Source organism: Corylus avellana, chromosome ca4 (assembly GCF_901000735.1).
Source record: "Corylus avellana chromosome ca4, CavTom2PMs-1.0".
NCBI classification, from domain to species: Eukaryota; Viridiplantae; Streptophyta; class Magnoliopsida; order Fagales; family Betulaceae; genus Corylus; species Corylus avellana.
The window spans coordinates 13,466,173-13,479,104 of NC_081544.1; the positions used below are offsets into that span (position 1 = coordinate 13,466,173).

Consider the following 12,932-nt stretch of genomic DNA (forward strand, 5'->3'; position numbering starts at 1 on the left):
TTTTCCATCATGATCAGGACAATCTTGCTGGCTCTCATGTTGTCAAAAAGGATCTCCATTGGATAAAGAGGACTTCTTCCCCTGTCATTTCTTGCTCAGGGTTGGTTGTCATTCTTTTTGTTGTCTTCAGAATGTGTCTGTGTGTCTGTGTGTTTGTGTGTGTATACATATATATGAACAGAAAGTAGCTATAAACTAGTTTGTAGCTAATTCATACATTCTAATAAAGTGACGTGTTCCTAAAGCATGTGAGAAGGACATGTTTTCTTTATTAATGCTATTAAAAAAACATGTGCTTCTCACATGCAAAAGGACACATGTCATTTTACTAGACTAGTTTGTATGAATTAGCTACAAACCAGTTTGTAGCTAAATTTTGTCCCATATATGTATATATATATACACTTATATATATATATATATATAGAGAGAGAGAGAGAGAGAGAGAGACCCTTTTCATAGTTTCACAATTGTTTTTTCTCTTTTTTGGAATTTTTTGCAAAAGTCAAACAGTCGTTGTATGTGTTATTTTTTTTTTGTCAGTATGTTAAAGCAGCTCATGTTGCTTCTATCTGTTAATGCTTTATTTTTTCAGGATGATGGTATATTAGTAGTTCCCACAGTGGCTGATCCTCCATTAAAACTCAATGTGAAGAAACAACTTTCTGCTGAGTTCCATGATCGTGCATTCGCGCTATCAAGCATCGCTAGCATGTCTGGGTGCTGTCAGGTAACTTATTGTTTGTTGCGTCAGTTTTTATCTCAATGTTTTAGTTTCTGTAGCCTGGGAGACTATACATCTATTTTACATTCTATTGCCAGGTTGCCATTCCATTAGGAAAGCACAATGATTGTCCAATCTCTGTTTCATTTATCACTTTCCATGGTGCTGATAAATTTCTTCTTGATACGGTCTTGGATATGTATTCATCCCTCCAAGAGCAAGCCAGCAATGCATCTAATTTGGTGCCGTTGCCAGATACCAATGGTAACATAGATGCTTCTCAACTCTTGAAAGAAAAGGTATGTTCACCCCTAGTATTTTGGACCCTGTAATATTAACACTTCATACAATGAAATGTTTCCAGTGCAAACTTATTTAATTTATTTATTATTGATCATATGATGCATCTTCCAACATATTGTGTTTGGGTTCTTGCTCAAATGGTACATACCAGCACCTTTTGCATAAGATTTTGGATTGGATTTTGACCTCTCCTCTCATCATGATACTCTTTGGTGTGCATTAATGCCTCCTTTCCGAGATATAACCCAGAGTAACATTTCAGTGTCTTTTCTTTTTTTCCTTTTGCCAATAAGATTGTCCTTTCCGTGGATGGAAATGAATTATTTTGTGCACTCTACTTGCAGTTGAGTTTTACTGAACCAGGCTATTAGTGAGATTCAATGTCTTGCAGTTGTTCTTTGCAAAGTGAAATAACCTGGCTGGGGATTAGACATTAGAGCATTCCCAGTAGCTACCCGATCATTTTCCCTAAGTTTAAAGATTCAAACTACTTTTTGCTTACCTATGTCAATATGCACCCCAATAGCTTCCTTAAATGCTTCCCTATATTAATAAAATATTATTTTTTTATTTTACCTTTTTTATATTTTATTCCTTTAATTTATACTCTCTCTCTCCCTCATATTTTCTTCTTCTCCGATGGTTCAAGTTTGAGTTCCAACCACAGATTTGAGTGTGAGGGAAGACCGCACAGATTTGAGTTCCAACAATAGATTCTTTCCTCTGTGTGGTCTTCTCCGGTCTATCCATCTGCGATTTCGTCCTTTTCTTCTCCGATTTGCGTCTTCTCCATTGCAGGTTAGCGTTTCGTTATTTTGGCTTATTGTGGTTGGTTGTATTTGATGTTTTCGTTCCAGTCTCTAAAATTTTTGTTTCTTTCTCAGCTTAGTGTTCTTGCATTTGATTGCTAGAATATCAGAGCTCAAGCCCAAAAGAACCGAACCCAAATCCCAACTCCAATCCTACACTCTCAACTTCTCTGAGACAATCGTTTTCGAAGCAATCGGATGGAGCCACGGCGAGCTCCAGCGTCGAGGCGCCGTCGACGAGTAGGATTCGGATGGGGGAGAATGGAGAGTGGGTGTCGTCCGGCAGAGCTCAGGCAGCAATTTCGTAAATTACTTGCCCAAATCTCCGGCCGTTTGATGAGGTGCGATTGACAGAGAGAAAGAGAGGTGAGAGAGAAACATGAGAGGAGAGACGAGAGAGGAGAGAGAGTTTTTTTTTTTTTTTTTTTCAATTTAATAATCATAAGGATTGCTACAGTGGAACCCAATACAATACATTGAGTTCCACTGTAGCATCTGATGGTTTAAGGAACCATATAGGGAGTCTACTGTGGGTGACTTTTTACGATTTTTTTGACATTTTCCCTAAACTTAGGGAACAGACCCCCTAATAGGGAGTCTGCTGGGAATGCTCTTAGAGCTGATCATTTACAGTTGTTTAAGAACTGCCGTGTCTGTCCCTCTCATTGAATCTTCTTTCTGCCGCTTAATCATGTAAGGCTCTGAAGTAAGTTTCCTGCTCCAGATGTCATGTATAAATAAAGAGAAATGCTACTCATCATTCTCAAGTGTCCATCTTGTAGCATTCTTATCTATGTGGCACATTTACATCCACTTGTTTTTCTTGAAAAAGAAAAACAAAAAACAAAAGAAGAGAATGCTAGGAGATGGACAATTGAGATTGCTAAGTAGCATTTCTCATACATAAATTGGTAAACCTTTTCACAGAATTTCTGTACCAATTTCGCAGATTTATGTATGCATAAATTGAATTATTATGTGCTTATGGAGTGAACATGTCAGAGGCTGAGAGGCAATCAGACAAGTAGTTTTTGTCTGTTTCTGCCAAGAAATACCTGTAAATACCGAACTTTTAGTGAAATTTATAGTGAAATTCTTGAGTCTCTCTTCTCTCTCTCGCCTGTGTCGGCGCGTGGGGGGCGCGTGAGAGCTGTTCTGTGCTAGTATTAGATTGTGTCATGGCTGGTTCGAGGAGGTGGTCAGTGGAGTCCAAGGAGTTTGAGGTTTTGATTAAGGTGGGGGCAGCTGGGGTAAGGATTTTTGAGAGGAGTAATAGATTCAAAAGGTCCATTTTCATGAAAAAGGACGAGTTAGCATGGATGGTGCGAATAGGTGAGGCTCTGGTGGCTGTCGATAATTCAGGAGTTTTTTGGGATCAGTCTAGAGCTAGATATCCTAGAATAATAGCTCAAAAATGTTCAAACAGGCATGGATGTTTTTTGACAGTGGAGGAATTTGATGGAAGAAGGAGGTGTGGCTCAATCATCATTCCTGAAGGATGTCGTGGGTTTGGGTGGGATCGTTTCATCAAGGAAATGCGAGTGGCAAACACATCTCTCTGTGAGTCTCAAGGCGTAAGTGAGCACCGAGTATTCAGGGAAGACAAGAGAGATAAGGAGGTGAAGGACAGAAGAAGCTATGCGGATACACTGAGAATGTCATCAAAGTCAACCAAGGATTGCTGCAATTCTTTCCAAGAACCGAAGATCAGGGTGAGTAGGGAGCCGAAAGAAGACTTCGAACACAGGAAGCAGCAAGCTCAAGATTATGGCAGCAAGGCGGTGTTTCTGTCGAAGACCCATGATTCGGCATTGGCTATCGGTTTTTCTGGGATGGGTCCGACGAAGCTGCCCTTGCCGGCGAGGTCTGATAAAGGTCCGATAGAGGCTGGTAGGCACAGCGTGAAGAATGGAGGATGCATGGGGGCGCCGATAGGAGCTCCGGCAAGTCGCAATTCATTGCCGGTAGGGCAGAAGGAGTCGACGTCAGCTTCTGTGCACTTGAAGGGACGGAAGGGAGTGGTGAACCATGCTGGGCAGACCTACTCTGCTGTACATCTCGAGCTCCTCAACGTGAGGGAGACTTTGAGATGTCTGAAACGGGATTGTGACGTGGGATTGACAAAACTTGACAGAGTATTCAAGCAGTTGGAGGGCAATGGGCTTGGGCAGGGAGATAAGAAAGATGTAGGCCAGCAATGTTCAGTTTGGAAAGGAAAGGAAAAGTGTGGGCTGAGCTCAAAGCCCAACAGCAAGATGAAGGTGAAAAAAAGAGTAGTTTTTAAGCCCAAAGGATTGCTGGGCTCAGGAGCGGGCTGCTTTAGTAGCCCAGGGAGAGTTGGACTGAAAGATATATGTCTTTCAGCTGAGTTGGCAATCAGGGAGGAGGTTGAGGAAAATTCATTAGAGCTGAGACCACAATTGACACAATCAGAGAACACGTCGTTGCTGGCCGAGAAGGTTCTACCTGTGGGTGGGAGGGCTGTTTCAGCGGAAGGCGGTATACTCACAGAGGTCTTCGGCACTTCTGCATGGGTTGGCGATGGGTTTATGGTCGGTGAGAAGCCAAGCAACAGAGTCTCCACCATTTCGGCGATCAAGGCTCAGTCTACCGGAAAGGGAAAGGGCTTGTTGACTTATAGGAGACGCAATTCTGGCCGGAACAGACCCAGACCTCACCGATGTGTACTGTGGAGACTAGAGATGTGGGGGCAGGTACGGGCGTGGGCACAGATCAGTTCCTGGTGGAGATACCCTCTCGTCGGAACAAAAGAATGGTAGGGGGAGCTGCTCGCAGGAGTTCTGTCGGGGGGAGGCAAGCAGTACGAGTCCGTAGTTTCTTGAGGGAAAAAAAGGAGTGGAGTGTATGCCGGCAAAGGAGCCTTTCGGGCCTGGCTCTAGTTTGGAAGAGGAAAGTATCTCAGATTCTGTTGGGTTGGAGGATTTAGGGCCAGGGTTGATGCCTTCCAGTTGGGTAGTTAATAATTGCCTCAAATTTTACCCTAAAATTGGTATTACTGATGAAGGAAAGAAAGGGGAGTTGGAGTTTTTGTTCAACTCTATCGAAGCTTCTAGGATACAGGGTGGTGCTGATTTGGGAGGCATCTCTGCCTATGTTCCAGCCCCAGCAGGATTAAAGGAGTTCAAGGATTGTGAGAGGGGCACGTTGGTGGATCATGAAGCTTAACATAATGGCATGGAATGTGAGAGGGTTGAATGCCCTCAAAAAAAGGTTGCGTATTAGCGGTCTATTGAAAGAGTGGAAAGTAGATGTAATGTGTTTGATTGAAACAAAGATGGAGGTTATTTCCCGAAAGGTGGTTCATAGTCTTTGGGGAGGCCAACATGTGGGGTGGAAGTTTAAAGGGTCGAATGGCTTGTCAGGGGGGATGTTATTGATGTGGGATAGGAGGGTGGTGGAGTGTAAGGAGGCATGTGTTGGGCATTTCTCCTTGGCTTGCTCTTTTCAAAATGTGGAGGACAACTGGGAGTGGGCTTTTGGGGGGGTGTATGGTCCGAATGAGGATGGGGAGAGAAGGGCCCTATGGGAAGAGTTGGCTGGTTTGATGAATGTGTGGGAGGTTCCTTGGTGCCTTGGAGGAGATTTTAATATCGTTCGGTTCCCTAGTGAGCGATCCAATGTTTCTTACTATTCCACTGGCATGATAGATTTCTCGGATTTCATCTCAGAGAACAACTTGGTGGACATGCCCTTGATGGGGGGTCAATTTACGTGGTCTAATAATCAAGAAAATGAGAGCTGGTCTAGAATTGACCGTTTCTTGATTTCCTCGGATTGGGAAGATCACTACCCTGCAGTGTCACAAAGAAGACTTCAGCGCTTGATTTCCGATCACTTCCCTTTATTATTGGACTGTGGGGCCCCTTGTGGAGGTAATAAGAGCTTTAAATTTGAAAATATGTGGCTTAAAGCTGGAGGTTTTGTTGATAAGGTTAGTTCTTGGTGGGGGTCTTACTCGTTTGAGGGTTTACCTAGTTTTGTGCTTGCTAAGAAATTGAAATCTCTCAAATTGGATTTGAAAAAGTGGAATGAGGAGGTCTTTGGGGACATTGGGAGAAAGAAAAAGGAGTTGTTGGGAGGTATTTAGGAGATGGATGAGCTGGCAGAGGAAAGAGGGCTAGCCCAGAAGGAGAAGGTTCGAAAGGTGGATATGGCGAAAGAATTGGAGAACACCTTGCTATGTGAAGAAATCCATTGGCACCAAAAATCGAGAACTTTGTGGCTCAAGGAGGGGGACCGCAATACTCGTTTCTTTCACAAGATGGCTAACTCTCATCGCAGGTTCAATCGTGTGGAAGTGATGCATATTAATGGTGTTCTATCCGATGATCCAACTGAGGTAAAAGATCACATTGTGAGGTATTATCAAAGCTTATACTCGGAATAAAGCACGTGGTGGCCTAGAATGGACAACCAGCCTTTTTTGTCCATAGATGAGTAGGATAATAGATGGTAAGAAAGAGATTTTGAGGAAAAGGAAGTTTGGGAGGTGGTTAAAGGCATGGATGGTGATAAGGCTCCGGGTCTGGATGGCTTCTCCATGGCTTTCTTTCAAGCCTGCTGGGGTGTTGTCAAACACGATGTTATGGCGGTTTTTGCCGAGTTCCATCGTAGACGACAGCTGATGAAGAGCTTGAATGCAACTTTTATTTCCTTGATCCCGAAAAAGGCAGATGCAGTGGAGATGAAGGACTTTCGTCCTATTAGCTTGGTGGGAGGGGTGTACAAAATTGTTTCTAAGGTTCTTGCAATCAGGATGAGAACTGTGTTGGGTAAGATCATATCATACTCTCAAAATGCTTTTATTGGGGGTCGCCAAATCCTAGATTCTGTTCTTATTGCAAATGAAAGTGTGGATAGTCGCATGAAGTCAAGGGTGCCAGGTGTTCTTTGCAAATTAGACTTGGAGAAGGCCTACAATCATGTGAATTGGGATTTTGTGTTCTATTTTCTGCATAGGTGTGGTTTTGGCGAGAGGTGGAGGGCGTGGATAGAGTGGTGTATTACGTCGGTAAGATTTTCCATTCTTGTGAATGGTTCTCCGGAAGGCTTCTTCAATAGCTCGAGGGGAATTCGGCAAGGGGACCCTCTTTCTCCATTACTTTTTGTGCTTATTATGGAGGCTTTGAGTAAGATGGTGAATACGACGGTTGACCAAGGCTTTTTGACTGGTTTCTCGGTGGGAAATAGGGTGTTATCGGAGTTAGTGGTCTCTCACTCTTTATTTGCGGATGACACTTTGATCTTTTGTGAAGCTTCCATCGAGCAAATCTGGTTGTACTCATGCAAGATATCCATAGGTTCTATGGATCGTATTCGATGGTCTTCGTTTAAGAAAGGCAAGTTCGAGGTTAAGTCTCTCTTCAAGGCATTGTCAAAATTTGACCATGAGGTGTTTCCTTGGAAGAGCATTTGGCGTACTAAGGTGCCTATGCGAGTGGCTTTCTTTGGGTGGACCGCGGCCTAAGGCAAAATTTTGACTGACGACATCCTGCGGAAGAGGAACCTAGTGGAAGTGGAGTGGTGTTGTATGTGCAAGAAGAATGGAGAATCGGTCGATCATCTTCTTCTCCATTGCAAGATTGCGAGTATTCTTTGGCATACTATTTTTGATCGGTTTGGGATGCATTGGGTCATGCCTTGTAAGGTGAGGGGCTTGTTCGATTGCTGGTGGTCGGGAGGACGCTCTCGAAGCGCGGTAGTGTGGAAGATGATCCCTCTGTGTCTTATGTGGTATTTAGAACGAAATGAATGCTAGATGCTTTGAGGATTCCACTAGGACTATAGAAGAATTGACTCATTTTTTCTTCTATACTTTGTATTCCTGGACGGCCGCTTGGCTATCTCCTATAGGGATTACCTTCTCTGATTTCCTTTTTCATTTTTCTCCCTCTTAGGCGCTCTCTTTTATACTTCCCGTGTATGTGGGTTGCGCCCCTCTGTGCTCTTTTATATCATATTTACTTATCCAAAAAAAAAAAAAATACCGAACTTTTAGGCCTGACATTTACTTCAGATTAATATATTCTGAAGTTATATTTACTTTGGCTGGGTAACTTAATGTCACTTCAATACCAAGTGAGATATGAACTATTGATTGACTGGTTCAGAGTCTCGGTGTATATGTTATCACCAGTTTATCTTTATGCTCGGTTAAACATAAGATTAATTATTTTAAAAGTTTGATAACATAAATTGACTTAACATTTTCCTGCTTCCTGGTATAAGGATTGTTCACTGTTGTTCTGGTTTCCAAACTTGTGTATATGCTGCTTTATCGCCTGTCTTCTATCATGAGTCATTGTTGCAATTTTAGAGAATGCTCTGTCAGCAGTTCCTAATAAATCTCTATGGTCATTATTGGCTACATTTAAAGAGGTTCACTGTAAATTATCTTAGTCACTATTTCTGTTATTGTGCTGAAGACTTATCTATCTATGATGGTACATAGGCTATCTGAAAGGTATTTTTCGTTATATTTCTCTTGAGCATATTAGTTTTTATTGGTTAGGTTACTCTGCTGGTTTATTTTTATTATTATCAACAATTTACAGATTTGTTTCAGTTCATGGGTTGAAGATTCACTAGGTGCATGCATAATTTACCAATAAAAGAATCTATTAGACTTGTTTGACATTCAAGAGAAGCACCTTATCCGCACAAATTATTACTCTTATGATACAAGCATGCAAATATGCATACACAAACACATGCATGGACAAACTATGCTGTCTGAGCTTTTCCATATAACTTCTATAACGTTGTTGCAGGGAAATGCTGCGTTTAAGGGAAGGCAGTGGAATAAGGCTGTCAATTACTACACTGAAGCTATCAAATTGAATGCAACAAATGCGACTTACTATTGCAACCGTGCAGCTGCTTATTTAGAGTTGGGATGGTATGCTCTTCTTTAATTTGTTATCCAAAATTATTCATTTCTGTGCTTTGTATCCAAAGCCTTTGTATTTGTTGTTCTCAATGTATGTAGTTTTCAACAAGCTGAAGAGGATTGCAGTCAGGCAATAGTACTTGATAAGAAGGTGAGTGGACAAGCTTGTTGTGCTGATGGCTCTTTGCAAAATGTTTTCTTAATATCTCCGTCTTTTTGATTCTTTAATTTTTTAGCGATTGGCCATCATAGACTCATAGTACCAAAAACGGGGTCCTATTATGCTTAAATAATTGACCTAGTATTATATTGATTCTGATTTGCAGTTGGTTTGGTCTTCTTTACTGCATTTTTTTGGGGCTTTTAGTGATTTAATTACAGATGAAGATGCTGACTTTTGAGTAATTAAAAAATATGTAACATTGCAAAAGATTTTTGCTTCATGTCCTGCATGGTCAAAATAGGATGTGAGATATATATGCGACAACCTTTAATTTTATTTAGGTTTTTAATTCGGTGTATTAATTTATGTTTTATTAATGAGTTATTTCTTTTTGTAATTCAATAAATGGGCATTACCATTGCCCTAGGTTATGTTAGGCAAGAAAATAAAACTATGTTAGGTAAGTAATAAATGGGCATTGCCCTAGGGTTTTCGGTCATTGTAGTCCAATGGAGAGACTGTAATATGGAATAAAATTGTTGAGAAATTGGTTTTCTCTTGCCTCTCCCTTTCCTTACCCCCACCCGTCCCAGCTTTTTCTGGGCTTCTCTCTATCGGCTTCTACCTTTCTTTATTAAAGCTTTCTTTTCAGCGTGCTTTCATTCTACATCAACTTGGTATCAGAAAAATGTCTTCATTGTTTCCTACAACAATCATGATCCATGTTCAATTTTGTCCCCTATTTCAACTTCATTGCTGAAATACCCAAACACCCAACGGCCTCCCAGAACTTGCTCCACCGCTCATCTCCTCGTCAACCTAATCCATCTCACCCAACAGCCTCGCTAAAACTCCATCCAACCAAAGACCCAACCAGAAAAAAACACCCAATTGAAACGCTTCTGCACCGCCACGATAGGGCTGGCAATTTTAACACGACCTGCGAACCCGACACGAAAACGACACGATAAAACAGGTATTGGGTTTGGCCTTATCGGGTGTTAATTTCGTGTCTGGCGGGTACCCGAACAGTATCCGAGTTTGGTGGGTACCCGTTTAAGGCTCGGTTAATTTCGTGCCTGGCGGGTCTTCGAGTCTGGTGGCCGGTAAAAAAGAAACAAAAAAAAAAAAGTCAAAAAAACCCTAAAGACTAACCTAGTAATGAGTAACCCTAAACGCTTTTTGTTAGCTTTTTTTATTATTATCTTTTTCTTTATTGCTATGATGGAAATGTCGTGGGAAATCTAATTTGATCCATTTTCATTTCATATATACACCATTAAATATATATGTGAAATTTAATATAAACAGTAAAACAGAGAACATCTAGACTAGTCATAGCAAATGAGTCTCCTTAAAGAGAAACTAAAATCATTATTGCATTTCATGAAATTATGGAAATGGACTATCTAATATGTATAGAGTTGAAAGTTGCTAATTTTGTGAATGTTTTTATTAACAATTGCATTGGTATTCATGTATTATTATTACATTTTTTTAAAAAAAATTTTTAGGGTTTAGGGTTTTTAATGGGTCGGGTCAAGTCAAGTTACCTTTTAAGAGCACAGGTCGTGTTGGATTGTGCTTACCCGATATGACCCAGTTATTTTAAACGGGTCGTGTTATAATCATGTTAGACCTGCTAACCCGTTTAGTTAAACGGGTCGTGTTTGTATATAGGTTAATCGTGTAACAGGTACCCACGAGTCGTAATCGGGTCGTGTCAGGTACCTGTTTCGCCAACCCTACACCACGGTGCCACCCAATCTCCATAGCTCAAATGTGCTACCACCTACAAACCAACCCATCTCTGAGCCTCTCAATAGCAGAATCCGGCCATTCCATGCATTGGCCACGACCACCCAAGCTCCACATCCTAGACGCATTGCCACCCCAAGTCCACCACCATACCATAGCCTCATGGCTTATGCTGTTCACACATCCGGCAACCCAAGAACCGCCATACCACCCAGACAACTCTCTTCGTCACCAGCCCGTGACCTAGAGGTGCTGCCACCTGCTGGCCATCGCCAGCGTCAGCCTTACTGCTCAAACAACACCACTCAATATGCTTTATTTATTTAGGTTTTTAATTTAGTGTATTAGTTTATGCTTTATTTTATGAATTATTTATTTTTGTAATTCAATAAATGGACATTACCGTTGCCCTTGGTTATGTTAGGCAAGAAAATAAAACTATGTTAGGTAAATAATAAATGGGTGTTGCCCTAGGTTTTTCAGTCGGGGTCTACTTATGTAACACCCCCTTCCCGTAGGAAGATGATATTACGCATTTCTCATGAGGTTATAAACATTACGTAAACTAAAATGTTAATAATCCATCAGAGTGTCATAATGCTATTACAACTCATCTAATAAAACTTAAAATTTAAACTTCAAGTCTTATGATAGAAAGTAAACTGAAAACCAAATCATGCTAATGTGTTAAGTTCACTTATTCCACTCCTCTCCTAGGTGTGGCTTCTGTCTCTAGTTCCCCTGGCCATTAGAACCATCCTTGCTTTCATTTTGTTTTTTTTTTTTTAATAAGAAATCATGAACAATCAAGTGAGTGCCGAGTGTGTTTTAGCTAATATCCAAGTGTGTTTTAGCTAATATCCTTGGGTGTAGCGTTGCCGAGTTGCCTATGAAGTATTTCGGTCTCCCTCTTGGGGCGCCATATAAGGATATAGTTATGTGGAATGAAGTGATCGAAAAGATGGAGCGTCAGATGGCAGGTTGGAAGAGAATGTATCTTTCTAAAGGAGGTCGTTTAACTCTCATTAAGAGCACTTTGGCTAATCTTCCGACTTACTTTTTGTCTCTGTTTTCAATTCCTGTTAATGTAGCTAAAAGGATTGAGAAAGTCCAAAGAGATTTCTTGTGGGAAGGAATGGGAGATGAGCCTAAGTTGCATCTTGTAAGTTGGAACCAAGTCTGCCGCCCTCTACGCTTTGGTGGTCTTGGCATTCGGAAGTTGCACCAGTTTAATCAAGCTCTTTTGGGGAAATGGATTTGGAGATACGCAAATGAGAACGGGGCTCTTTGGTGTAAGCTGATCAAAGCTAAGTTTGAAGACCAAGAAGGTGGGTGGTGCACGAAGGACGTTTCGGGTTCTCATGGTGTGGGTCTATGGAAGCATATTCGTAAAGGGTGGAATTTTTTTGCCAAAGGTATTCGGTTTGAGGTGGGGGAGGGCTCAAAAGTTCGATTCTGGCATGATATTTGGTGTGGGGACAATTCTTTGAAGCAAGCCTTCCCGTCCTTATTTAATATCGCCAGACACAAAGAAGCTTGGGTGAAGGAGAATTTTATCGGGAGGAACGGGGTTGTTGAGTGGGATGTCATTTTTGTTCGATCGCTTCAAGATTGGGAGTTGGATTTGGTTTCTCCTTTCTTTGATCGGTTGTATTCTTGCAAGGTTTCCCTAGGCAGTGTTGACCGTATTTGCTGGTCCTCGTCTAAGAAGGGCAAGTTCGAGGTAAAATCGTTCTACAAGGCCTTGACCATTTCTAATCAAGAGGAGTTCCCTTGGAAGAGCATCTGGCGAACTAAGGCTCCGCAGCGAGTGGCTTTTTTTGGGTGGACTGCGGCCCTAGGCAAGATTTTGACTCATGATACGCTACGCAAGAGGAACATAGTGGTAGTGGAGTGGTGTTGTATGTGCAAGAAGACTGGAGAGGCAGTCGATCATCTTCTTCTCCACTGTGAGCTCGCAAGAGCTCTTTGGCACATGATTTTCAAGCGGTTTGAGTTGCATTGGGTCATGCCTTGTGGTGTGAGGGCCTTGTTTGATAGCTGGTGGTCGGGAGGGCGCTCTCGAAGTGCGGTTGTGTGGAAGATGATCCCTCTGTGTCTTATGTGGTGTATTTGGAATGAAAGAAATGCTAGATGTTTTGAAAATTCCACTAGGACCATAGAGGAATTGACTCATTTTTTCTTCTTTACTCTTTACTCTTGGACGGCTGCTTGGCTAGCTCCTTTAGTGATTAGTTTATCTGATTTTCTTTTTCATTTCTCTCC

At 41.6% G+C, this 12,932-nt stretch overlaps 1 protein-coding gene across 1 annotated transcript in view; it reads left to right on the plus strand.

The window, feature by feature from the left end:
- Positions 1-12,932, plus strand: part of LOC132178786 (outer envelope protein 64, mitochondrial) — a gene marked incomplete in the record, with an annotated part of 63,040 nt that overhangs the window by 33,344 nt on the left and 16,764 nt on the right. Inside the window, 2 exon segments of the mRNA XM_059591336.1 lie at positions 8,640-8,755; positions 8,846-8,897. Of these exon segments, the coding sequence (XP_059447319.1) occupies positions 8,640-8,755; positions 8,846-8,897 (168 nt within the window).